Source organism: Oryx dammah, unplaced genomic scaffold (assembly GCF_014754425.2).
Source record: "Oryx dammah isolate SB20612 unplaced genomic scaffold, SCBI_Odam_1.1 HiC_scaffold_23, whole genome shotgun sequence".
In the NCBI taxonomy this organism is placed as follows: domain Eukaryota; kingdom Metazoa; phylum Chordata; class Mammalia; order Artiodactyla; family Bovidae; genus Oryx; species Oryx dammah.
The window spans coordinates 82,468,455-82,496,137 of record NW_024070207.1 but is presented as its reverse complement, the minus strand read 5'-3'; the positions used below and the strand labels follow the sequence as shown (position 1 = coordinate 82,496,137).

At 45.2% G+C, this 27,683-nt stretch overlaps 1 protein-coding gene across 7 annotated transcripts in view; it reads left to right on the top strand.

The window, feature by feature from the left end:
• The window catches only part of HUWE1 (HECT, UBA and WWE domain containing E3 ubiquitin protein ligase 1), a 154,064-nt gene extending 134,494 nt beyond the window's left edge, over window positions 1-19,570 (top strand). For 5 of the 7 annotated variants that reach the window (XM_040266005.1, XM_040266002.1, XM_040265999.1 and 2 more), the window contains 24 exons: window positions 243-530; window positions 1,661-1,916; window positions 2,114-2,244; window positions 2,750-2,964; window positions 3,043-3,331; window positions 3,472-3,574; window positions 4,403-4,949; window positions 5,631-6,231; window positions 7,141-7,262; window positions 7,402-7,558; window positions 8,766-8,898; window positions 9,165-9,367; window positions 9,962-10,089; window positions 11,192-11,288; window positions 13,100-13,255; window positions 13,622-13,867; window positions 14,130-14,247; window positions 15,067-15,207; window positions 16,189-16,476; window positions 16,594-16,699; window positions 17,313-17,430; window positions 17,727-17,908; window positions 18,190-18,380; window positions 18,942-19,570. In XM_040266005.1, the coding sequence (XP_040121939.1) occupies window positions 243-530; window positions 1,661-1,916; window positions 2,114-2,244; window positions 2,750-2,964; window positions 3,043-3,331; window positions 3,472-3,574; window positions 4,403-4,949; window positions 5,631-6,231; window positions 7,141-7,262; window positions 7,402-7,558; window positions 8,766-8,898; window positions 9,165-9,367; window positions 9,962-10,089; window positions 11,192-11,288; window positions 13,100-13,255; window positions 13,622-13,867; window positions 14,130-14,247; window positions 15,067-15,207; window positions 16,189-16,476; window positions 16,594-16,699; window positions 17,313-17,430; window positions 17,727-17,908; window positions 18,190-18,380; window positions 18,942-19,044 (4,919 nt within the window). In that variant the 3' untranslated portion in view covers window positions 19,045-19,570. The remainder of the gene's footprint in view (window positions 1-242; window positions 531-1,660; window positions 1,917-2,113; window positions 2,245-2,749; window positions 2,965-3,042; window positions 3,332-3,471; window positions 3,575-4,402; window positions 4,950-5,630; window positions 6,232-7,140; window positions 7,263-7,401; window positions 7,559-8,765; window positions 8,899-9,164; window positions 9,368-9,961; window positions 10,090-11,191; window positions 11,289-13,099; window positions 13,256-13,621; window positions 13,868-14,129; window positions 14,248-15,066; window positions 15,208-16,188; window positions 16,477-16,593; window positions 16,700-17,312; window positions 17,431-17,726; window positions 17,909-18,189; window positions 18,381-18,941) is intronic. The other 2 variants (XM_040266003.1, XM_040266004.1) reach the window with 2 other exon arrangements.
• The last annotated feature ends 8,113 nt before the right edge of the window (window positions 19,571-27,683 follow it).

Sequence of the window (27,683 nt, the reverse complement as noted above, 5' to 3'; positions counted from 1 at the left end):
GCACAGAAAGGATTTAATTCTTAGGGTCTGCAAAGACTCAGATCTTTGGTTCTTGGCACTAATGGCACTGTGCCTTAGCCCTCATCCTGAGATACCAGACCAGCCAGGTGCTGTTCCTGGGAGCAATTGGGGATTGAGGGGAGTGCTGCATCACTGTCATGCCACGTGTGCTGGTTGAGTGGCTTCCCCTGTCCTTGACTGATTGCCCTTTAACAACCTTATTGTCATTCTTTCCGAGAAAGATGGGACTCCTATGCCTGACAGCTACCCAGCAACCCCATCTTCAACTGATGTAGCTACATCTGAGCCCAGGGAGACCCTTGTCACTCTGCAGCCCTCCCAACAGCAACCAACACTCCCAACCCCACCAGCTTTGGGAGAGATTCCTCAAGAGCTGCAGTCCCCAATTGGAGAAGGTGGGAGCTCTACACAGCTATTGATGCCTGTAGAGCCAGAGGAATTGGGTCCCACAAGGCCAAGTGGAGAAGCAGAAACAACTCAGATGGAGCTATCCCCAGCTCCCACTATAAGTAAGTAGAATTTCAGGGTTTGAGGGTAGGGGTAAAACAGGAGGGAAGAATGGACATCTTTGTAGTTTCTCTTTACTCTCTTATTTTAGAGAATTTCTAAAGTAGAAGCTCAAGTCCTCATAATTAGGTCTCATAAGGGGGTGGCAGAGGATGGGATGGTTAGATAGCATCACCAAGTCAATGGACATGAGTTTGAGCAAACTCTGAGAGATAGTGAAGGACAAAGGAGCCTGGCGCACTGCAGTCCATGGGGTCTCAAAGAGTTGGATACTACTTAGAGACCAAACAAATTGTATATTACCTTTTTAGCGAGAGTTGAGGTTTCTTCTCTGTGTCCTCAAGTGATTATATATACGTCTGAGTGGCTTATTGACACCAACAGTTTGAGGTGATTGCTCTGTTCCTGGCTATCATGTGAGGATTCTTTAACTTCTTTAAAAAGAAATAGGGGGTTGTTATCCATGAATAAACTGAAACTCAGAGTGAAACAATTAGCCCAGGGTCACTCAGTAAGTGGCTGAGCTGTGATTAAAATCCAGATCTGTGTAACTCTGAAGCTTGCTTTTCTTCAGCGCTTCTAGATCTGGCAAGCACGTGACCACACATATAACAAACAGCTCTCCCATCCTGGCCAACACCATTTATTTCATGGCACTATTTCCCACTGGTTTGAAATGGGGCCTCAAAATTCTTCTCAGCAATGTTCCAACAGGGTAAACAAACCTGTTGCTATCCATGCTCTTTACCATACTGCATATGACTTACTCTGGAGAAACCTTTAGGTGTAGGGGTTTTTGCCTTTAAGAACCCTTGCTTGTTTAGATAAGCAGAACCAAAGTGCTTGTGCAAATGATACCTGTAGGGAATCTGAAAGTGACAAGATCCCTTATCTGGGATGCCTAGAGAAGATGTTTCACAGGCATGCTTGGAACATCATGAATATTCAACAAATGATAGAAAGGGTTTGAGCTAAGTTCTTTAAAGCAAATGAGATTGAGAGGGGAGCATCAGGCCAGCGTCTGAAGTGAAGTTAAAGAAGTAAGAAGTCTGATCTGGCTGCTTCTTAATTCAGCACCCCCCCCCCGCCCCCCGAAGCAGAGATCTAACCTCTCCATGTGACTTCCTCCTAGCCTCTCTTTCCCCAGAGAGAGCTGAAGATTCTGATGCTCTGACAGCTGTCAGCAGTCAACTGGAAGGCTCTCCCATGGATACTAGCAGCCTGGCTTCCTGTACCCTGGAGGAGGCTGTGGGTGACACCCCAGCAACTGGCAGTTCTGAGCAGCCCACAGCAGGCAGCTCCACTCCTGGGGATGCCCCACCAGTTGTGACAGAAGTACAAGGCAGGGGTGATGGGTCAGGGGAACCTACCCAGCCCCCTGAGGACAGGTAAGCACTGTGTGAGTGAGAGGAGGGAAGGATGTGTTGGCAGGTATTTCAAGCCACATTCATATTTAGTAACTAATGCCCATGCTTTGTACACTGGGGAAATCAGCTTGGCTTCTATGAGAAAAGGGGTACTGTAGGAGTATTTTATAAGTTGGAAAATACGGTTCAGAGAACAACCTGAAAATGATTTCCTTCAGCTCCCCCCCTGCATCCTCTGAGAGTTCTTCCACCAGAGATTCTGCAGTGGCCATTTCTGGAGCAGATTCCCGGGGAATCCTGGAAGAGCCATTGCCTTCAACAAGCAGTGAAGAAGAAGATCCTCTTGCAGGTGAGCTCCATGTGTGCTCAGGCTGTCTTGGGATTGTTGAGGCTTCTAGTAGCCCTTGGTGTGGAAATGCCCACCAGTCAAACAGTTCCATCCAGATAAAGGGCGGCATATGTGTAGGAGGAGGACCTGCAGTAAGGGAATGCTGATGCTACACAATGGAATGAGCCCAGGCCTTTGGAGTCAAACTGATCTTAGCTCAAATCCCCTCTCTGCCACCTCCTACTTATAGGACCTGAAGCCATTGCTTAATTTCCCTGATCCTCAATGATACTGAAAGGGTGATGATAGCTACATGGTGGGGTCTTGATGAAGGTTAATTGAGAGCACACACACAAAACTTGGCAAATAACAAGAAACTATTCTGAGCCTAAGGAAGGGTGGGTTGTCCTTCTCTGTATGTCCTGTGTCCTTGGCATAAAATGAGGACAGAAAGCTCATGCAAGGGCATGGATTTCCTTCAGTCAGTAGAAGTGAGAGTCCCTTCACATCTTGTTTCTCCCCTCAGGTATTAGTCTCCCCGAAGGTGTGGACCCCTCTTTTCTGGCCGCCCTGCCTGATGACATTCGCCGAGAAGTCCTACAGAACCAGCTGGGCATTCGTCCACCAACACGAACTGCCCCCTCAACAAATAACTCAGCTCCTGCAGTGGTGGGGAATCCTGGTGTCACCGAAGTGAGCCCTGAGTTCCTGGCTGCCCTGCCTCCAGCCATCCAGGAGGAAGTATGTGAGGCGGATAGGGGGCTGGTGGGCCAGGCTGCCTGGCCATGATATGCCCCATTGACTTCTTCTCCTCTGTAGGTACTGGCACAGCAGAGAGCTGAGCAACAGCGACGGGAACTAGCACAAAATGCCAGCTCAGACACCCCCATGGACCCTGTGACCTTCATCCAGACTCTGCCCTCAGACCTACGCCGTAGTGTCCTAGAGGATATGGAGGACAGTGTGTTGGCTGTGATGCCACCTGACATTGCAGCTGAAGCTCAAGCCCTGAGGCGAGAGCAGGAAGCCCGGCAGAGGCAGCTCATGCATGAGAGGCTTTTTGGGCACAGCAGCACCTCTGCACTCTCTGCCATTCTCCGAAGCCCAGGTACAGAGGGAGGCATGTGGGAGGGCTCTGTAATGTCTAGCTTTGGCCACATGAAACTCTTTGTTCCCCTTTGTATTACCTGCGCCCAGCTCAGCACATGTCCCCTCCTCAATTTCAGTTTCCTCTTTCTTTCCTACCAGCCTTCACCAGTCGCCTGAGTGGCAACCGTGGGGTCCAGTACACTCGCCTTGCTGTGCAAAGAGGTGGCACCTTCCAGATGGGAGGTAGCAGCAGCCATAATAGGTACCTTTTGCCTGTCTTTTCTCTCCTTACCATACCACCTTTCATGTCTACTAGTAGTCCAGCTCCCTTTATTTTTAGGTGGAGAAGCTGGATGATCTCTCTAGGGTATTTACTTGAATGAATGGGGAAGCCAGATTTTTGAACTCTGCCTTCAAAAAAGCCACAATTTTGGATTAGTGTAGCTATCGTAGACCATAAGCACAAAGTGAGGCAGGCAGGCACCAGGTTGTAGCTGTGATTACAGCAAAAGAAGCCACCTGCCTCCCACACAAATAGGAAAATAGCAAGAGCCACTTGTCTTGAGACTACAGCATCTAGGCTGCAGAAGATTTATTAACCAGGCCAAAGAAGAATAGACCTAACATGCCAAAACATGAAGGAAGTCATCAGTCCCTATTCTGCAGGCAACATCCTGGTAGTCTATATAATGCCAAAGTAAGCATTGTCTTCTAGCACTAGGGGCAGTCCAATTTTACCAGTTGATAATACAGACCTGTCCTGCAATCTCTGCTCTCTTAGTCGTCGTGTGGTGAAGGGCAAGTTACTTAATCTGTTTGAGCCTCTTGCTCATCATCTCAAAACTGGATGGTTCTCTGATCTTTACAGCAGCCCTGTGAGGAAGTTGTTACAGATATTATAGAGTATATGGTACATAGTAGGCACTTGAGACAGCTCTTTATTACTATATAAAGAGCCCTTACAGTTCTTGGACTGGACACACTCTTCTCAAGCCTTCTAGGATGTATCAGCTCATCCCCCTCCCCTAGGGCTACACTTGATCCCAGAGCTCTAGCCGAAGTGTTACCCAGAAACCATGCTCTGTTCCAGGCCTTCTGGCAGTAATGTGGACACCCTCCTACGTCTCCGAGGACGGCTCCTCCTGGATCACGAAGCCCTGTCTTGTCTCCTGGTCCTACTTTTTGTGGATGAGCCAAAACTCAATACTAGCCGTCTTCACCGAGTACTGAGAAATCTGTGCTACCATGCCCAGACCCGCCACTGGGTTATCCGTAGCCTGCTTTCCATCTTGCAGCGCAGCAGTGAGAGTGAGCTTTGCATTGAAACACCCAAGCTCTCCTCAAGTGAGGAAAAGGGCAAAAAGTCAAGCAAGAGCTGTGGGTCAAGCAGCCATGAGAACCGGCCCCTGGACCTGCTACACAAGATGGAGTCTAAGAGTTCCAACCAGCTTTCCTGGCTCTCAGTATCCATGGATGCAGCCCTAGGCTGCAGGACTAATATATTCCAGATCCAGCGTTCAGGGGGTCGCAAACATACTGAGAAACATGCAAGTAGTGGCTCCACTGTCCATATCCACCCCCAGGCTGCTCCTGTTGTCTGCAGACATGTTCTGGATACACTCATTCAATTGGCCAAGGTGAGGAGCTTAGAGGAACCCAACTCCTGGGGATGAAAGAGGGGTGTCATCCATAGCCTAGTGAAATCTGAACTCTGAGGGAGCTCACAGGTCCTTACTCTTGGTGCTGAGATGTCTATTGTTTCTGGGAATTGTCCAATAAATAATATTGTGGGGGTTTTTTCCTCTCTACAATTTTTATGCATTGTCTCATTCATTCATCAACCTTCAGTGGTCGGTATGGTCCCGATTTTACAGATGAAGAAGCTGGGACACAGAAATCTTTAGTGGCTTTGTCATGTGGCTAGTGATGGAGATGACTGGACCTAGAACTTAATACAGTTCTCTTTTTAATAAGCTTTGCTGCCATTTTTTGAGGGCCTGCCTTGTACCAGGCACTATGCAAAATACATTACCTCTAACCTCAACAATCTTGCACGATGGTATAGGTATCCCCCCACCACCATTTGTAAGTACAGAGATCAGTGCTCAGAAAAGTGTACTAATCCTTTGTCTCCCTACAAAGCTTTTGTTCATTTCTCTAGGCTGCTTCAGTTGGATGAAACTCTTATGTTACATCTCTCCGGTGTTACCAAAGCTGTCCTAAGGAATGGAGAGACTAGGAGCCAGTGTCTTTCCTTGTCAGGAAGATAGTTTCTGTGTAGACCTCCTAGACCAAACCTGTCATTCTTTTCCTGGCAGGTGTTTCCCAGTCACTTCACACAGCAGCGGACCAAAGAAACAAACTGTGAGAGTGATCGGGAGAGGGGCAGTAAGGCCTGCAGCCCATGCTCTTCACAGTCCACAAGCAGTGGCATTTGCACAGACTTCTGGGACTTATTGGTAAAACTGGACAACATGAATGTCAGCCGGAAAGGCAAGAACTCTGTGAAGTCAGTGCCAGTGAGCGCTGGTGGTGAGGGGGAAACCTCCCCATACAGCCTCGAAGCCTCTCCACTGGGGCAACTCATGAACATGTTGTCACACCCAGTCATCCGCCGGAGCTCTCTCTTAACTGAGAAGCTCCTCAGACTCCTTTCTCTCATCTCAATTGCTCTCCCAGAAAACAAAGTGTCGGAAGCACAGGCTAATTCTGGCAGCAGTGCTTCCTCCACCACTGTTGCCACCTCAACCACATCTACCACCACTATCACTGCCACCTCCAGCACGTCCACTCCGCCTGCTGCAACCACCCCTGTCACTTCTGTTCCAGCCCTGGTTGCTGCCACGGCTATATCCACCATTGCCGTAGCCGCTTCAACCACAGTGACTACCCCCACAACTGCTACCACTACTGTTTCAAGTAAGTGTGGATGTAGGCTGGGAGCTGTGGGGTGTGTACATCCACCTCACTCTCAGCTCCTCCATCCAGGTATTCCTCCCTGAATGACAGCAGTCAACTTGGTTTGTGTTTATTATAGCCAAGTATGTTAATTCTCACCCTCATTGGTCAGAGTTCTCTGTCTTGCCCCTTCTTTCCTTTCCTTCCCTCTCTCCCTCTCTCTGTCCTGTGAAGACCAGTGAATATGGGTTCCCCTAGGCTAAGCACAAAAAAGAAGAGAAGAAGAAAGTCTCTGTCTTTAAAGAAAACACTGCAATCTTTCTAGCCTGGTTGAGGGAGCCAGTTCTCAGAGGAAATAGCTCAAGAGCAGGCAGGATATGGACTTCCCTGGTGGTCCAGTGGCTAAGACTTGAGGCTCACAATGCAGGGATCTGGGTTCAATCTCTGGTCAGAACTAGATTCCACATGCCACAACTAAAGATCCCACAGGTTGCAACTAAGACCCAGCACAGCCAAATAAATAGAGTGTGGATTAAAAAAAAAAAAAAAAAAAAAAGGCAGGATGCAATGTGAATCATGGTAGGATCGAGTAGCCAGGCCATCCCAGGAAGTAAAAGGAATGAGCTTTGCAGCAAACTGATAAGAATCCTTTGAAGAAACAGATTTTGAAGGAAGGGGCTTTCAGAGGGCCCTCTTATGGGAGAGGAACAATTGAGATAAATATCTGAGATTCTTTGTCATTTTAGAAGGTACCATAAGAGTACTTGGCATTCCAAGTCACTTGGATTTGGGCCATGGGGAGGGGGTGGATCTTCATTTTCACTACTTTTCCATTTTGAAACCATGGGCAGTGCAGTGATTCCTTGACTCTGCCACTTTAAGTCTGTAGCAAGTGAGTTTCAGAGGCTTACAGTGTTCTGTTTCTCAAAGCTGCTACTACTACTAAGGCCAGCAAATCTCCAGCTAAAGTTGGTGATATCGGCAGCAGCAGCACAGACTTTAAGATGGTATCCTCTGGCCTCACTGAAAATCAGCTCCAGCTCTCTGTGGAAGTAAGTCCAAGCTTTTCTGACCTCCCAAGGTTGGGGGAGAAAGAGTCAAAGGAGGGGGATAATATTAGGATTGACTGGGGCGAATAATGTTTTAGTTCTCAAGTAGGAGCTTGCCCAATCTCCCTTCTTTTTCCCCCAGGTGTTGACATCCCATTCGTGTTCTGAAGAAGGCCTAGAGGATGCAGCAAATGTGTTACTGCAGCTCTCTCGGGGGGACCCTGGGACCCGGGACACTGTTTTGAAGTTGCTACTGAATGGAGCCCGCCATCTGGGTTATACGCTTTGTAAACAGATAGGTAATAATAAGAATAAAGCACTCTGTTTTTCTGAAACCTTCCACTTAGGTGTCACCTCTTTATGGAAGCCTTCCAGAACCCCCAGGCTGAATCATAGCCACTCTACATCTGTAGCACACCTTCCAAGCATGCTTTTATCACAGCACTGATATCACTAGGTTGTCAAGATCTGTTTTCCTGTTCAGTTGTTCTCTGAGAGCAAGGCTGGCCTTCTCTCTGTATTCCCAATCCCTGGCACACAGCAGCTCCTTAGTGAAGGAAAGTGAGCACCCATAGGACTAACATTGCTTTCCCAATCTGGGTGCTCATAAGAGCCCTATGATGAACCTGCAGAGGCAGTTCACCTGAGAGATGCACCTATACTACCTTCAGGCTTAGGAATTGAGAGAATAATACCCTCTGCCTTTGTGCAGTTTTGAGGGTACAAAAATTCTAAGAACACTTGTAAATCATCTAGTTCAGTCTTTTTCCCATTTACCAAGAAGAAAACTAAAACCTGGAGTGGTGTAGTGATTATGAATCAAGGCGTAGAGTCAGATTTGCTTTCAGCATAGAGACTCTCTTTGTTCTCTCCCACCTCCATCCCACTCATGGATCTCCCTAGATCTCAGCTACTTGTGTAGTTATTGCTTTCTCACAAATATCACTGGAGCTGAGTTGATATGGGAGTCAGTTAGATTATATAGGGTATTCTTTGCTGCATGAAAATTACAAAGTTCTTCTGGATGAGGCCTCTTGACTGCCACCAGTTTATTCAGCACCCTTAGGCCAGGCAGTGGCCTAGGCACTATTGTAGACAGTTATCTCCTAATTCTCAAAGCAGCCTTGTGAGTTTAGGCAATATTAGTCCCCATTATTAAAATGGGAAAGCAAATTGGGAAAGAGGTTAAGTAATTTGCTGAGACTACCACAAAAAACTCAGAAGTTTGAGAGGTATACAGGCTTCAAAAGAGATACTTTTTTCCCCTCTGCACTGAGGTGCATTTCATGTAGATTCAGCAAATCCTTGAGACCAGGTAAACCAGTGGCCCTTGGGCAGCTGATCCATGAGTACACAGTAAAATGAATGGAGCAGAATTCTTGTACAGTCCCAAGTTCAGTACAGCTGAGCAAAGAGGACGGCCTGGGAAGGTTTCTTGAAAAGTTTTGGCTTTTAGCTGCTTCAGTAGGGAAGTCTCAACACTTTCTGGCTTCTCTGCCTGCCCAGGAACTCTTCTGGCTGAGCTACGGGAATACAATCTGGAACAGCAGCGGCGAGCCCAGTGTGAAACCCTCTCCCCTGATGGCCTGCCTGAGGAACAGCCACAGACCACCAAGCTGAAAGGCAAAATGCAGAGCAGGTAGGTGGCAGCTGCCCATCTGGCTGTGGAGTTGGGGTCTGGGACATTATGAAAAGTGGTTCTTCCTGATTTTCTAGTTATTTTTTTCCTCCTCTCTGAGCCAGTTTTGTTTCTGTCCTATATATGCATATGGCCCTATTTTTCCTACATGTGTGATTTCCTTCTGAAATTCCATACCCTCTGGTTGACACAAGAAAGCCCTGCTTGTTCTAGGTGTTTATGCTTTGATGCTCTCAATATATGCGAGCCACCTCTACACTATCCAGGTTTGACGTGGCTGAGAATGTGGTAATCGTGGCATCTCAGAAGCGGCCTCTGGGTGGCCGGGAGCTCCAACTGCCTTCTATGTCCATGTTGACATCCAAGACATCTACCCAGAAGTTCTTCTTGAGGGTACTGCAGGTCATCATCCAGCTCCGGGATGACACACGCCGTGCTAACAAGAAGGCCAAGCAGACAGGCAGGCTAGGTATGGAACTGGGGTGTCCAGTTGAGGGGCAAGTTTGGTGGTGGAAAAACAAGAGACCCAGGAGGGCAGGGCTTAATGTCGTGTCTCCTTCCTGTTTGACCTTTTCTAAAGGAAGTGATGATACTTTCTTAAAATGTTGGTGGCTGTATTCTGTATTTCACTCAAGCTGTCTACATAGGAAATTTCACTAGGGCAAGTGGGAATTAAAGGGCCTGGAAATCTGACAAGGAAATTGGGGACAGATCTTTTGGTGAACAAGATTTAACCCACTGTGTTTATCTCCTCTCTGCTTCCTTGATTACTCCTGGCTAAAATATTGTAGCCATGTTACTTCAGCTATGGCCTGCCAAATCCTTCCCCTCTGTCCTACAGAACTCTCACCTGCCACCATCCATCTGCCTAGCCCCATGTCCCCTGCCCTTACCTGTAATGGTAGCTCTTAGTGCCTGACAGTGAGCACTCTGAGACTAACTGAGCATAAAGCTCAAAGACCTCAGCAAGATGCTTGTGTTGGCTCAGGAGATGGGACACAGAAAATTGAGCATTCCCTCTTTCCTACAGGTTACATCTTACCTTCTTTATTCTTTCTCCCAGGTTCCTCCGGTTTAGGCTCAGCTAGCAGCATCCAGGCAGCTGTTCGGCAGCTGGAGGCTGAGGCTGATGCCATTATACAAATGGTACGTGAGGGTCAGAGGGCGCGGAGACAGCAACAAGCAGCAACGGTTAGCATGATGCCTGTGGCCCCTCATTCATTTGTCTTTCCTCCCTCTCCCACCATATCATCAGTGGGATTTCATTGCCCTTACCTTGTATGCTTTTGCATTAAGTTGGCTATATGAATGCTTCTGGACAACAGTTAATTTCTCTTGGTGCTTTCTTGACTGTTCATTGGTTTGGTTTGGTTTAAAGCTTGGCCATCATACCCCACTCCCAGCTATCCAGTCAATAGTGGCGCTTTTGCAAACTGCATAATGCTAAGTGTCTAGGTCCTGAGGGGATACAGGATAAAGACTTTTCAGTTTCATGGAACAATGCAAGTGCATCAGAGAAATATCAGGAATCCTGCCCTTGAAAGTCTCCCAAGCTTGGTACACTTCCCACATAGCCTCTTCTGGCAATGGCTGGTCCCTCCACCCTGGTCTCTGCCTCTATTCTTCATACTCCCTTGGCACCCAGGCTCTTTCAGGAGGAAGCCTTCAGTTCCTAGGTAGCCAGTTCATTGTTAGGATCTCAGCATAGAGTGACTGACTGTAGGAAAAGCCTAGCATCATGTATATACACTATGGCATTCATTGTTTGCCTGTCCTTATACAACATGCAAGTTACTGTCCCAAGATCCAAGAAATAAGGATATTTTGAGGCCTGTTGGTTTAAAAAGCCAATCCCACCCATCAAAGATTGCATTAATTCATTCCCCTGTTATTTCCTCTTTCGTGAGCAAAAAGGAACAAAGAGCAAACCTACCTTTTGCCTATCTGAGCTTTATACACACACACACACACACACAAACTGTTCCTAGAAGTCTTGAAGTCCAGGAGCCTGGTACTGACTGGACTCAGGCCTGGAATAGAATGGAGGCAAATGGCAGGCATCCAGGGAGCACTTTGGAAAAGCATGCTAGCTCAGGGTGGAAGATAAGCAGAGGAGGTGGGAAGGCCATTCTTTTGTACTGGAGAGCTAAAGAAACTTCTTTCCATATGGGAAGATATGGGAGGCTTCTTTCCAAGCTTAATGATATGGGAGAGATTATAGGACAGCCTCTAGCCTATCCCTGAGGAAAACAGAGTTGCACCCTTTATGTGACTTTGTCTCCCTTTTATCCAGTCGGAGTCAAGCCAGTCAGAGGCATCTGTCCGGAGGGAGGAGTCACCCATGGATGTGGACCAGCCATCTCCCAGTGCTCAAGATACTCAGTCCATTGGTCAGTACTACTTTTCTATTTCCAGCCCAACAAAAGGGAGAGCCAATCTTAATGGAATGGGTGCCTGATCCCCTGCTTTCAACATACATAAACTCAGTGTTTTCGTTTGTTTAAGTGAACCTTGGTTTCTGTATATTGATAGACGCATACCAATCAACTAAAATCACTAACCATCACCACCTGGTCCTCATTGGCGAATCCTAGCACACACTGCAATTTCGGTAATAAACTATGGGGCTTCCCTGATGCTTCCATGGTAAAGAATCCACCTGCCAATGCAGGGGACACAACTTCAATCCCTGATCCAGGAAGATCCTACATGTTCTGGGCGACTAAGGATATAAAAGATCTGAACAACTATTAATAATTTTGACATGTACAGGACACCACAGCCAATAACAACAATAAACTTTTTGAAATACATATAGAACATTTACCAAAATTAACCATACCCAGAACTTTAGCTTAATAAATTTCAAAGTGCTAAAATATCTCAGAGCATATCCTCTGATAATAGTAGAAATATGTGATATCGAGACTTCCCTGGTAGTTCAGTGGCTAAGATTGTGTTCCCAATGCAGGGGACCCAGGTTCAATCCCCGATTGGGGAACTAGATCCCATATACCACAAATAAAGATCCATGTGCCACAACTAAGAGTTCTCATGCCACAGCTAAAAGACACCACATGCCACAATGAAGACATGGGCCAGCCAAATAAACCAACAGGTGCCTCCCTGGTGGCTCAGTGGTAAAGAATCTGCCTGTCAATGCAGGAGACATGGGTTCAATCCCTGATCCAGGAAGATCCCATATGCCATGGAGCAACTAAGCCCATGCACCACAATTACTGAGCCTGTGCTCTAGAGCCCGGGTGCTGCAATTACTGAAGCCCTCACTCTAGAGCCCGTGCTCTGCAACAAGAGAAGCCATCACAACTAGAGAGTAGCCCTCACTCACAACTAGAGAAAAGCCCACACAGCAATGACGATCCACAATGGCCAAAATTTAAGACACTGTGACAATACTGTGTGGAGAGAGCATGTGTTTGTCTCCCTATTTGTTATCTGTGGGGTCTCTTTCAGTTTCTTCATTTAAAGTAAGGATGTTCCTAGTTAGGACTGAGTTAATGTGTATATATAACACTTAAAGCAGTCCTAGAACACAGTGGATGCTATTATTAGCATTTCTCAAGGTTAATTTCATATAGAATGCTTTTGGGCACCCTTTTAACAGATTCCTATGGGATAGTGTCATCATAGGACATCTGGTTTTTAAATAATATTAAATCGTTTAATTGGAAAAGACCCTGATGCTGGGGAAAGACTGAGGGTAGGAGGAGAAGGGAGCAACAGAGGATGAGATGATTGACTCATCATCGACGCAGTGGACATGAGTTGAGCAAACGCCAGGAGATAGTGAAGGACAGGGATGCCTGGTGTGCTGCATTCCATGGGGTTGCAAAGAATCAGACATGCCTGAACAACAACAAGAAGATCATTTAATAATCCATAGGTCTTCTGGGAGCTGATAAGGCAATGAGGAGACCAACACTATCTGGTAGAATTTTCCTGCAGTAGCCATTAGCTCCATGTAGCTATTGAGCACTTGAAAAGTGTCTAGTGCAACTAGACAAACTTTTTCTTGTATTAATTTTATTCCGTTTAAATGCCATTCAGTGTAGGACTAGAGCTTGCTTTCAGATGTTACTCAGTGGCCAGTGGACCAATCTATTTGGTCTTTCTAATGGCCTATGCATTTGGTCTGAATGAAGAAAAAGCTTCCTGAATCTCTCCTCTGTGTGCCGTCTAGGCTCAGATGGAACTCCACAGGGGGAGAAGGAGAAGGAGGAAAGGCCACCTGAGTTACCCCTGCTCAGTGAGCAGCTGAACTTGGATGAGCTGTGGGACATGCTGGGAGAGTGTCTAAAGGAACTAGAGGAATCCCATGACCAGCATGCGGTGCTAGGTAAGTTGTGGCCTGACGGCCCAGGCCCGCTGATCTGTTCTGGGGCCCTTTCTGCCAGCTTAATTTTCTTCCTTCCAGATTACTCCTCTCCCTCAGGTCTCTTTTTTCTCCGACTTCATTATCAGAAAAAAAAAAGATTTGCTTTCTCTTTTGGTAGCTCTTATCTTTTACTGTTTAGGGGAATCTTTATAACCGGTTGTCTATCCCATTTTTCTTTGGAAGCTCTGACTTCCTCTGTGGCACCATTATGTATCTCCTGCAAGTTTTCATCTAGTAGTTTTAAAATTTGATTCTGAGGGGGAAGAGGTTTATATGTTGAAGTTTATAAAGTAAAATGTCACTGTCCTGTATCATTCCTACCGCCAGTGCTACAACCTGCTGTCGAGGCCTTCTTTCTGGTCCATGCAACAGAGCGGGAGAGCAAGCCTCCTGTCCGGGACACCCGTGAGAGCCAGCTGGCACACATCAAGGACGAGCCACCTCCACTCTCCCCTGCCCCTTTAACCCCAGCCACTCCTTCCTCCCTTGACCCGTTCTTCTCCCGGGAGCCCTCATCTATGCACATCTCCTCAAGCCTGCCCCCTGACACACAGAAGTTTCTTCGCTTTGCAGGTACAGGGAACTCTTAGGCCCCCAAATGTAGAAGGCTTCATTTTTCTACAGGGTCATTTTATATATTTTGTTGTCAGCTGATTTGCAGGGTGAGTGTGTATGTGTACTGGAAAGTGAGGCTAATGAGTTAGGGACTGGGTCTGGAAGTCTTTGTGCCACACTTTTTTTCCCTGAAACAAGGAAGAGTTGCTGACTGATTGACTTACGTCCCTTCTTCTATGACCCATGATGTGCTGATTCCTGCTGACCTTTCTCCCCTCAGAGACTCATCGCACTGTGTTAAACCAGATCCTACGGCAGTCCACCACCCACCTCGCTGATGGGCCTTTTGCTGTCCTGGTAGACTACATTCGTGTCCTCGACTTTGATGTCAAGCGCAAGTATGTGCCCTGGATGTTGGGGTTGGGGGGGGGAGCTTTCTAAATAGTATCTCCCCTCCCAAAAAGGAGCCAAACATCCTCTGGGGATGATGTTTCCAGAAAAAAAAGTTTTCCTCGGTGGCAGCCCTTGGATTGGAATGGTGCTAAGCAGGGGGAAGAGACTCATCTTTGCCACCAAGTGCCACTGTACCTAAATATCCCTTGGTGCTCTTCAACCTAGTCTCTTCTTTCATCAGAGAAGTGCAAGCCTTTGTTTAACCACATGAATTCTAAAATCCCTGTCTATCCTTTGGGGTAATACAGGAGATGCAGGTAGCCATAGTATGTTTACAGCAGGGCTTGGAAGGGTTGAGAAGGCCTCCACAACACTCCTGTCATTTTTTACTCTTCTCTTCCTTTCTGTGCACCTACACATGCTTACCTGCTTGCTGCAGAAATTCCATGCCATAATGTCTGTGGGCCCCTATTTGATGGACACGGGGGGAATTTAGAGTTGGTAGTGAATGACCTACCTTTCCCAGTAGTAGGAGTAGTGTTAGTCACTCAGTCATGTCTAACTCTTTGCGATCCCATGGATTGTAGCCCACCAGGCTTCTCTGTCCATGGGATTCTGAAGGCAAGAATACTGGATTGGGTTGCCATTCTCTTCTCCAAAGGATACTGAGCATTTCCCCAGGAAAAAAAAAAAAAGGTGGAGAGCAGAGGTCAAAGTGTCTGGAGGATGAGGAGAACATCACTGTGGGTCTCAGTCCTAATCAGGCAAACAGAAATTTGCTCTGCCACCCCAATCTTATTTTCCTTTCTTTCCTACCTCCCAAGATATTTCCGCCAAGAGCTGGAGCGTTTGGACGAGGGACTCCGGAAAGAAGACATGGCTGTGCACGTTCGTCGTGACCATGTCTTTGAAGATTCCTATCGTGAGCTGCACCGGAAATCCCCTGAAGAAATGAAGAATCGATTGTAAGAACCCAGAGCAGAGAGTAAAACAGGATGGGGTGGTTCTGATCCTTCCTACTTGGTAGTGAAGGCTTACTTGGGGCCCAGATGTTCAGGGGAACTTAGAGAGGTGCTTGCCCTCCCTGGTAGGAATTCCTAAGAGGAATCTAGCTCTCACTGAGCTGTTGTCCATATTCTCCACCCAGTCTCAAGAGACTGGTCTTCTCTTGGCTAGCTGGCCCTTGGGCTGAGCTACCCAACGATTCCTATACAGATAGGAGAGTCTGTGGAATTTACAAAGGTACATCTGATGGCTTCACAAAGAGCTTTTCTCCGTTGTTACACTAGGAACAGGAAGCCTGCTGAGCAAATGGTACCCTGGGTTGAGGGAGACCACACTTGCAAGAGTGACTCCCCACCAAATTGGTAATCACTCCCTGGTGATTCTGACGCCACCTAGAGGAGATTGGCAGTTTGCAGGATCATGTGTCATGGGAGCCAGTGAGATGATAGACCTATTGAAGTCGTTTGATGATGCTCTTGAACTCAGGAACTTGATTCCTCCCTCCCCTTGTGGCATGGACTCACTAGCCATGTCATCACACAGGAATTCAGAGAAGCTTCCAAGACAGACTGAATCCTACTCTTCCACCACCAAATCATAATAGACGTCAAACTCAGCTTAGCTCTCTTTGATACCACTTGATGACTCCTCCTTGTTTAAAGGCCTTATTAGATCTTTATATCTTTCCTATCAGTGTTTTCTGGGATATCAGTGAGCCTTTACTGACACTTCAGAACATCTCTTCCATCAGTGATGCCCTTTTCTGTCCCAGATCCCCATCTCTCTTCTGGGCTCTCCTGGCACTCTGCATTTACCACTGTCCTCTGACTCTGCACTCCCCAGCTACTGCTTCACTCAGTCACTCACTCAGGTCATGCTGTGCAGAAGATTGGATTTGTCCTGGGCTTTCTGCACATCCCTATTTCTGCTCTCTTAAACAGGTATATAGTATTTGAAGGAGAAGAAGGGCAGGATGCTGGAGGGCTCCTCCGGGAGTGGTATATGATCATCTCTCGGGAGATGTTTAACCCTATGTATGCCTTGTTCCGTACCTCACCTGGTGATCGGGTCACATACACCATCAATCCATCTTCTCACTGCAACCCCAACCACCTCAGCTACTTCAAGTTTGTTGGACGCATCGTGGCCAAAGCTGTGTATGACAACCGCCTCCTGGAGTGCTACTTTACTCGGTCCTTCTACAAACACATTTTGGGCAAGTCTGTCAGGTAAGGATGTGGCACAACCCTGGGACTGTCCTCAGTCCTGGAAAACTGGTCCTTATGCCCCATCCCTAAGCTGCCTCTCTGCCACCCCAATCCATGGCCCTATTTGTGTTTATCTAGATATACAGATATGGAGAGTGAAGACTACCACTTCTACCAGGGTCTGGTTTATCTGCTGGAAAATGATGTCTCCACATTAGGCTATGATCTCACCTTCAGCACTGAGGTAGGTCAGGAGATCCTGACTGTCACATACCCCAACTAGTTTAGGAAACCCCATTATGGGATTGTTCTTGAACTGACGTCAGATAACCTCTTAATACTTCTAAGGAAGCATCTTGATGTCTTAAAATCTCATGCCCCATTCCCTATCTGTCAAAGAGCAGTGACTATTTGCATGAGACAGCACAAACAGAAAAACCAGAATTTGTAAAACAATACTAGCTTCCCCTATATTTTGAAAAAAAAAAATAGTACACTATTCATCATTCCCAAAGGTACTTCATTGTAGAAAAATTGTGCAAATATAGATAGATGAAAAACAAAAAACCTCACTGTTACACTTCCCCAAAATTGCTTTACATAAAGATTTTTTTTGAATTACGTTATATTATCCATGCCCTTTTCTCTTTTACTATTGACAGTATATTTTAGGACTAAACCCTTGGCCTTTTCCATTTAGGGATTCATGAGCTCATAAGAAAAGTCACCTTTTTTATGACCTTGCTTCATTTCTTTGCCCAGGATACAGCAGAGAGTTTAGGGTGTGCTTCCAGGTATATGTAAGTCCCATCCTAGACCAAGCCTGATTCATATTATTGGTATTTTGGGTATTCTAGGTCCAAGAGTTTGGAGTCTGTGAAGTCCGTGACCTCAAACCCAATGGGGCCAACATCTTGGTAACAGAGGAAAATAAGAAGGAATATGTACACCTGGTGTGCCAGATGAGAATGACAGGTAGGGGAAATGTCCCTTAGACCCCCTAGCTGTTCAATATGGGAAAAAGTTAGGCCTCACTTATTACACAGACATTGTTTCTTCTTTTCCCCTATGCCAGCCACAAATGCCTTGCATAAAAGGAGTCCAAAAACCTGACCAAAAAAGATTCCCCTTTGCCCACCCTCATACAGGGACCTAGAAACAGTGATGGGTGAGGTAGGCAGATCAGTCAACATCCTGCTGGATTAGGGATCTCTGACCTCTGACAGCTGTGCAAGTTCAGATGCCATGTGGCTTGTTGGTTCTTTCCCCAGGAGCCATCCGCAAACAGCTGGCGGCTTTCTTAGAAGGTTTCTATGAGATCATTCCAAAGCGCCTCATTTCAATCTTCACTGAGCAGGAGTTAGAGCTGCTCATATCAGGACTGCCCACAATCGACATTGACGATTTGAAATCTAACACTGAATATCACAAGTACCAGTCCAACTCTATTCAGGTGAGCTGATGCTGGCATCCCTCCCTGTATCCTTAAGCAGTGTTAGTTTGTATGACAACCAAATAAACCGGGACTCTTAGGGGAGGGAGGTTTTGAGTGATAGCTTACCTGAACCTAACTCTTCACTCTTCTGGAGTTTCAGTTTTCAGGTGATGTCATCATGTGAATGGAAGAAGTGAAACCTGTCCCACAGAAGGGACTTGCCTAACATTCCATATCCCATCCCCCTTTCTTCCAGGAGCTCTCTACCTAATGCTGTCTTCTTGTGTTCATTCCTATAGATCCAGTGGTTCTGGAGAGCATTGCGTTCTTTCGATCAAGCTGACCGTGCCAAGTTCCTCCAGTTTGTCACAGGTACTTCCAAGGTGCCCCTGCAAGGTTTTGCTGCCCTTGAAGGCATGAATGGCATTCAGAAGTTTCAAATCCATCGAGATGACAGGTCCACAGACCGCCTGCCTTCAGCTCACACATGGTAAGAGGAAAGGTTTGTTCTTTTCAGCATTTGGATTGAACTTGCATATTTGCCACTTCTGTGCCCTTACCATGGTCAGGAGTAGTCAAGAACCCAAATCTAGCACCAGCTACCCTGAACCTACAGGTAGCTCACAGTTGGCTGGTTTTTGTGGAGATGATGGTGTTTGAGATGAGAAACTGACCCAGATTCACAGTGGGGCTGGGGAGACATTGCAGGTGAAAACTGCCCTGTGAAAACAAGGTGTATTCCAGGGCTCAGCATGGTCAGAGCGAGAAGTTGCAGGGAGCAGAATGCTAAAGAACTCAGCGCAGGTGACCAGTGACCCTGCATGCCTCCTTGGAGCTTTCGGGCTCCAAGGGGTATGGTATTTGGGAGGTGGTATTTATACCATGGTTGGGCTATGGTATTTGAGGAGGAGTGATAGGGTCAGGTTTGAGAAGGACAGACAAGGCTAGGACAAGATTGGGAGTGTGTAGGCAGAAATCAGGTGGGCACCATGGGAACACAGGGATTTGGTTATCATCTTTTGTCACGAACTGATGTGTCTTCTTTCCCTAGTTTTAATCAGCTGGACCTGCCTGCCTATGAGAGCTTTGAGAAGCTCCGCCACATGCTACTATTGGCCATCCAGGAGTGCTCTGAAGGCTTTGGGCTGGCCTAAAAGGGCCACGCCCACTACTGTAGGGGTTTTTTTTTTTACCATTGTTGGACCTGGTAAAGGGGGAAACGAAAACAAAAAAGAACCAGAAAGAAATGTCAAAAACCAATAAATGAAATCCACCAACTCACCATGTGTGTGTCCCAGCTGCCCCAGCGCATAGCCGTTCCCCCTTTGCTGCTCATCCTCTCTACCGGCTCCCTTTTCCTCACCCCCTCTCCCCATTCCATGCCGTCCATGATCCCCCACCCCATGTGTTAAAAAGGCAATAGCCTTTACAGGGACCCGTTTGTCCCAACTGTTTGAACCGTGTGCTCCTCAGATTCTGTGTTCAGAAGGATTTGCTGCATTGAGACTTGAAACCTTTGGATAGGGGAAAAAATTATATATATATATATTTTTTTGTTCTGTTTGCAATTCTTAATTTGTGCTTGGAATGTGTTGATGTGCACAGCTAATGATTCAATGCGAGACAAGATTGGCGTCTGTGTTGTGGAGGTTTCAAATAAAGAGCACTCTTCATAACTCACTTTTCACAATGGAGTTTTTTTCAAGTTTAAAAAGAAATAAACACCTCTTGAACACATGCTAGATGGCTGGAGAAAAAAATCCAAATGGACTCTCCAGAAAGCCATTTCTGTTACCACACTGGTGCATCCTCCTCCTTCAGGGTCTTCGGGAACTGAGGGGATCTTTTTCAGAATGGCATCTACACTTGGGAGTGGTGATGGTGTTAGAGATTTGTAGCTAAGGACAAAGCACTGCCTTGCTCTAGGGGAACAAACCAGCAGGTTTTAAGAGAATTCTCTCAACCCAACGGAAGGTTCTATATCCTGAGCCTTTGTAACAGTTTCAAGTCTGGAGCTCAGTTTAAAATTTTTATTTCATTTATTAATGTTTTAGTTTACTTTTAACAAATTTTAATAAATAATTTGACTGGCTCCCCAGAACAGTCTTTGCATCCTTTTTGGTTTTGTTTTGCATTTTCTTGTCAGATCTGTTCACAGATCAGCCAATAGTCTCTTGTGGGTTTTTTTTACTCCATCCATCACTTAAAGTTGATCTAAGAACTTTGATGGTTCCAGCCTTCAAAGATAAAAGTGATAAAAGTAATAAAAGTTTAGTAAACTCAGTGGTACTGGCTTTGTGTGGTTTTTCTCATTCTCTAAGGCTCTACTTCTTAAAAATTTTTCCTTTGACCATGTCCCAGAGTGTGGATCTAGGAAAGCAGTAGTGTGTGTGTTCTAAACCTGATCCCTTGGTCTTGATGCAGATAGCTACTAGTCTTTTTTTTTTTTTCCCTTCCAGCATTCACACTGGCCTGTTCCTGGCCCTCCTGACTACTGAGAGGACAGATGAATCAACCCTCCACCCTCCTATTGAGCTTCTGGTCAAGAGGAAGAGACAGATCATTCTGTGTCCAGATGTTGGAAGGGGGATCTTGGGGTACACAGAGCAGAGCAGAAGTGTCTGGTCTAGCCTGGGAGATCAGGAAAGGCTTTCTGTTGTTGGTGGTACTTGGGTTGAATCCTAAGGCTGTGTGAGAGTGAAAATTGAGGAGAGGGTAATCAGGGTCAACACAGCAGGAGTTCCATTGCTAGCGCAAGGCTTGAGTGAAGAATAGTGGCCTGAGATGAGGCTGGGAGTCCAGCAGGGCTTTAAAATGAGTGGATGAGCATAAATATAGTAGAATTGATCAATATACTTAGGAACCAGTTCTTAAAAAAAATCAAAATAAAACTGACCATTTAAATTTGAAAGGGACGCAAGGGTTGGGAGTTGGGTGTGGAAGTTGGGAGTACAGACGGAATAATCCTGAAGGTAATAAGTGAATCTAACTCAATGACATACCACAATAACCTAATGTGACTTGAGTATGGTTTGTCTTTTGGATATGTTTATGGTGTGATATTCATCATCTCAGTGTCAAAAGAGAAAAAACTTGTGACAGTAGATGGTAACTTTTAAAGGTAAAGATACTACCTTGATAAGGTAGCCACACTGCAAGCATAAAGTGGTCAGTTATCACCAACACAGTTCTGCAAGTTCTAACCATTTCCATAAGGCAGGAAACAAGGTACAGCTGTTGAAGAGAAACTATTTTGCTAAACCAAGAGAATCAAAGTTATTAGAGCTTAAGTGAGTCCAGCAAGAGGCCTGGTTATAATGAACAAAACAGTTCATGTAAGTATTTGTGTCTGACTCTATTAGTCCATGGACTAAAGCTCGCCGGGCTCCTCTGTCCAGGGATCTTCCCAACCCAGGGATCCAATATGGGTCTCTGGCACTGCAGGAAGTCTCCTGCATTGCAGGTTGATTATTGACTGAGCCACAAGGGAAGCCCTTGTTATCTAACAAATATAAATAAATAATATGGTAAATTGCTATACATACAGTAGTAAAAATGTATCCACATATATCAATGTACACAATCTCAAAGATAAGCAAAAAGTATGATACCTGCCTGTTTAAAACTTTAAAGAATACTACATGCATGTATACCAAGAACATGAAAAGCCATATCCACATGTATGGAAGCCCATGCATAAGTATGACGATACTGCATGATGTTCAGGATAAGCTGTGGGGGGGGGGGCGGGGAAGGCAACGCAGCTGGGAAGAGGTGTATTATCCAGAGGGCTTAAACTAAATGTTTTTATTTCTTAGCTTGGTGGTGCTAGGTACATAGGTATTCCTTCAGTCAGTTCAGTTCAGTCGCGTCCAACGCTGTAACCCCATGGACTGCAACACACCAGGCTTCTCTGTCCACCAGCAACTCTGATGGCCACCAACTTCTAGAGCTTACTCAAACTCATGTCCATTGAGTTGGTGATGCCATCCAACCATCTCATCCTCTGTCGTCCCCCTCTCCCGCCTTTAATCTTTGCCAGCATCAGGGTCTTTTCAAATGAATCAATTCTTCACATCAGGTGGCCAAAGTATTGGAGTTCCAGCTTCAGCATCAGTCCTTCCAATGAATATTCAGGACTGATTTCCTTTAGGATTGATGGGTTTGGTCTCCTTGCAGTCCAAGGGACTCACAAGTGTCTTCACCACCACAGTTCAAAAGCATCAATTCTTCAGCGATCAGCGTTCTTTATAGTCCAACTCTCACATCCATACATGACTACTGGAAAAACCATAGCTTTGACTAGATGGACCTTTGTCAGCAAAGTAACGTCTGTTTTTTAATATGTGGTCTAGGTTGGCTCACAGCTTTTCTTGCAGGGAGCAAGCGTCTTTTAATTTCATGGCTGCAGACACCATCTGCAGTGATTTTGGGCCCAAGAAAATAAAGTCTGTCACTCTTTCCCCATCTATTTTCCATGAAGTGATGGGACAGGATGCCATGATCTTAGTTTTTTGAATATTAAGTTTTAAGCCAGCTTTTTCACTCTTTTACTTTCATCAAGAGGCTCTTTAGTTCTTCCTTGCTTTATGTCAAGGGTGGTGTCATCTGCGTATCTGAGGTTATTGATATTTTCTCCCAGCAATCTTGATTCCAGCTTGTGCTTCATCCAGCCCAGCATTTCCTATGATGTACTCTGCATATAAGTTAAATAAGCAGGGTGACAATATACAGCCTTGACATACTTCTTTCCCAGTTTGGAACCAGTCTGTATTCCATGTCCAGTTCTAACTGTTGCTTCTTGACCTGCATATAGATTTCTCAGGAGGCAGATAATGTGGTCTAGTATTCCCATCTATTGAAGAATTTTCCACAGTTTGTTGTGATGTACACAGTCAAAGGCTTTGGCATAATCAATAAAGCAGAAGTAAAGTAGAGGTTTTTCTGGAATTCTCTTTTTTGATGATCTAACATGTTAGCAATTTGATCTCTGGTTCCTAAGAGATCAATATAAGGTATTCTTTATAATGTTATTTATAACTTTTCTACACCTGAGATATTTCATAGTAAGTTTTTTGAGATGGACAATTGATTAAATTTCACAATGCATTTGAAGCAGGTATCAGGGGACTCAATAACAGGCCTAAGTCTATGTGAAGGCTAACAGCTGCTTTCATATGATTAAACATGTCTCTTGCCCCTTAATAATTCCCTTCACTGATGTGTGTGTTATAATTACTACTGGTTATCACCTTATTAAAATAGTCTTCTTGGACTTCCCTGGTGGTTCAGTGGTGAAGAATCTGTCTGCCAATACAGGAGACAGGTTCCATTCCTGTCTGGGAGGATCCCACATGCCAAGGAGCAACTCAGCCCATGTTCCTCAACTATTGAGTCTGTGCTCTAGAGCCCAGGAGCCTCAACCACTGAGCCCACACACCCTAGAGCCCATGCTCCACAACAAGAGAAAACACTGCAACAAGAAGCCCAGGCACCACAACTAGAAAGTAGCCTCGACTCACCACAGCTAGAGAAAAAATAGTCCTCTTACAGATAGACCTTACAGATATCTTAGAGATATCATTCAATGTTGGGCAAGTTTTCAAGTAAAAAGACTGCTATTAATAATTAGGCTGTGGGATTTCCCTGGACATTCAGTGGTTAAAAATTCATGCTTCCATTTCAGGGGGTGGGTTTAATTCCTGGTTGGGGAACTAAGATTCCCATATGCCACACAGCACAAACACACAAAAAAGAAAATTATGCTGGGCCACAGTGCAAACAACGCCAGATAAATTGGGATGTATATCTCTATACTTATGAGACATATGTCTTGGCTGGAGAAACAATTACCCAACAAACATTTTTATTGGCACTTACCATGTGCTGACAACACTGTGAAGTCTCTAATTTAGGAAAGGAACAGGTGGTGGGAAAGTATAGAGGGCATTGGGTACACAAAGAGACTCTATAGGCAGGGGTAGCAGGAATAAACATTTTCTCAAATACAAGCAATGACCAGTTAGAAAACAACAGGAAATAGATTCCCTTCATAATAGTAAAAAAGAATACCTAGGAATAACGTTAAGCAGTGTTTGGGACTCATGTAAAAAAGAGCTGCAAAACTCTTGTGAGATGCATAAAAAGAGGTAACTGAGCAGGCTTAGTGTGTTTATTTGCATTAAAAAAAAAAAACAAGTATAGCTAGCCTTAAGACTTTGCTGACATGCTAAGCAAGGTGGGAGTTGAAATGAGCAGATTTGACAGGGACTGGCTTCAAGCCATGAATATTGTCTGCTGTGGTCTACTATAAAGACAAAATGAAGCACCAAGAGCCAGTTGGGGAATAGTTTTGTCAGTGTTAAATTTGGGAAACTTGCCTAAGTATTGGAAAGGAGAGAAATAGAAAGTTCGCTCTGCATGTCACACTAAAATTCCAAATGGAAGATTCAAGCATGAAAAACATGAACTTATTTTTTGGGGGAAAATAACAACTAATCTGGAATATAGAAAATCTAACACAAAAAAATAAAAAAGACATTATTAATGGAAAAGACTAACATTTGACTACTCAAATGTTGGCACCACCACAATTAAAAAGCAAAGGCAATCTAGGGGAAAAAAAAATCTCTTAACTATCTATGACACTATATGTGTGTGGGTATGTATGTATGTATGTATATATATATGTATATATATATATAATTTACAAATCACTAAGAGACAAACTGCCAAACAGAAAAACATCCAAGGATATGAAAAGGCAATTCACAAAAGAAGAAATACAAATAAGCACTCAGCATATATAATTGTTTTTGTGTCTATGATAATTATTATCTCTGCAACAAGGACACCAATAAAAGCACAATAAAAAACGCTTCTCAAATTGAAATACATACAAGTGTGACTCTCACCTTCTGGGAAGGCCCACACTGTCTGTGGAATGTGTTTCTCTCTAATTCCATTTCTCACCCATTACTTTGTCTCTCACTGAATTCTTTGTGCTGAGACACAAAGAATCTGAGCCAAAATCAGACACCAGAATTTAGGCTTCCAGTTCAAGATGGCAGAGTAGAAGGACATGTGCTCATCTCCTCCAGTGAGAGCACCAAAATTGCAACTAGATGTTCAATAACCATTGACATAAGGAAACTAGAACCCACCAAAAATAAGATACCCCATGTTCAAAGACAAGAAGCCACAACAAGATAGTAGGAGAGATGCAATCACAATAATATCAAATCCCATACCTGCCAGATGAGCGACCCACAAACTGGAGAACAATAATACCAAAGAAGTTCTCCAACTGTTGTGAAGGTTCTGAGCCTCATGTCAGGCTTCCTAGCCTGGAGATCCAACAAAGGGACTGGGAATACCCAGGGAATCTGACCTTGAAGACCAGCAGGATTTGATTACAGGACTTCCACAGACTCCGCTATTGGAGGGCACAAAGTCTTGCACGCACCAAGACCCAGAGGGAAAGAGCCATGATCCCACAGGAGACTGAACCAGACCTATCTGCTAGTGTTGGAAGGTCTCCTGTGGAGGTGTCGGTAGGTGGGGGCTCACCATAGGGATGGGGGCACTGGAAGCAGCAGTCCTGGAAGATACCCCTTGGCATAAGTTCTCTCGGAGGTTGACATCAACCCTCCCATAAGCGCGCCAGCTGCGACGGACCACGCAGAAGCGTGGCCCAGAGAAGCTACCCCTCACCCAAGGTCAGGGGCGGCGACCAAGAGTGCCAGGCTGTGATGGCACAGGAGCAGCCTAGAGGAGCTAACCCATGTTCGAGGTCAGGAGGAGCGGCCATGAGAAGATACCCCTCGTCCAAGGTAAGGAGCAGCAGCTGAACTTTGCTGGAGCAGCCGTGAAGAGATACCCCATGCCCAAGGTAAGAGAAACCCAAGTAAGAAGGTAGGTGTTGGGAAAGGGCATCAGAAGGCAGACACACTGAAACCATAATCACAGAAAACTAGCCAATATGATCACACGGACCACAGCCTTGTCTAAATGAAACTAAGCCATGCCCAGTGGGGCAACCCAAGAAGGGAGGGTCATGGTGGAGAGGTCTGACAGAATGCAGTCCACTGGAGAAGGGAATGGCAAACCACTTCAGTATTCTTGCCTTGAGAACCCCATGAACAGTATGAAAAGGCAAAATGATAGGATACTGAAAGAGGAACTCCCCAGGTGGGTAGGTGCCCAATATGCTACTGGAGATCAGTGGAGAAATAAATCCAGAAAGAATGAAGGGATGAAGCCAAAGCAAAAACAATACCCAGCTGTGGATGTGACTGGTGATAGAAGCAAGGTCCAATACTGTGAAGAGCAATATTGCATAGGAACCTGGAATGTCAGGTCCATGAATCAAGGCAAATTGGAAGTGTTCAAACAGGAGATGGCAAGAATGAACATCGACATTCTAGGAATCAGCGAACTAAAATGGACTGGAATGGGTGAATTTAACTCAGATGACCATTATATCTACTACTGTGGGCAGGAATCCCTCAGAAGAAATGGAGTAGCCATCATGGTCAACAAAAGAGTCCGAAATGCAGTACTTGGATGCAATCTCAAAAACGACAGAATTATCTCTGTTTGTTTCCAAGGCAAACCATTCAATATCACGGTAATCCAAGCCTATGCCCCAACCAGTAATACTGAAGAAGCTGAAGTTGAATGGTTCTATGAAGACCTACAAGACCTTTTAGAACTAACACCCCAAAAAGATGTCCTTTTCATTATAGGGGACTGGAATGCAAAAGTAGGAAGTCAAGAAAACACCTGGAGTAGCAGGCAAATTTGGCCTTGGAGTACAGAATGAAGCAGGGCAAAGGCTAATAGAGGTCTGCCAAGAGAACGCACTGGTCATAGCAAACACCCTCTTCCAACAGCACAAGAGAAGACTCTACACATGGACATCACCAGATGATCAACACCAAAATCAGATTGATTATATTCTTTGAAGCCAAAGATGGAGAAGCTCTATACAGTCAGCAAAAACAAGACCAGGAGCTGACTGTGGCTCAGATCATGAACTCCTTATTGCCAAATAGAGACTCAAATTGAGGAAAGTAGGGAAAACCGCTAGACCATTCAGGTATGACCTAATCAAATCCCTTATGATTATACAGTGGAAGTGAGAAATAGATTTAAGGGACTAGATCTGATAGACAGAGTGCCTGATGAACTATGGACGGAGGTTCGTGACACTGTACAGGAGACAGGGATCAAGACCATCCCCATGGAAAAGAAATGCAAAAAAGAAAAATGGCTGTCTGCAGAGGCCTTACAAATAGCTGTGAAAAGAAGAGAAACGAAAAGCAAAGGAGAAAAAAAATATATAAGCATCTGAATGCAGAGTTCCAAAGAACAGCAAGGAGAGATAAGAAAGCCTCCTTCAGCGATCAATGCAAAGAAATAGAGGAAAAGAACAGAATGGGAAAACTAGAGATCTCTTCAAGAAAATTAGAGATACCAAGGGAACAAAACATTTCATGCAAAGATGGGCTTGATAAAGGATAGAAATGGTATGGACCTAACAGAAGCAGAAGATATTAAGAAGAGGTGGCAAGAATACACAGGAGAACTGTACAAAAAAGAGCTTCACAACCCAGATAATCACGATGGTGTGATCGCTCATCTAGAGCCAGACATCCTGGAATGTGAAGTCAAGTGGGCCTTAGGAAGCATCACTACGAACAAAGCTAGTGGAGGTGATGGAATTCCAGTTGAGCTATTTCAAATCCTGAAAGATGATGCTGTGAAAGTGCTGCACTCAATATGCCAGCAA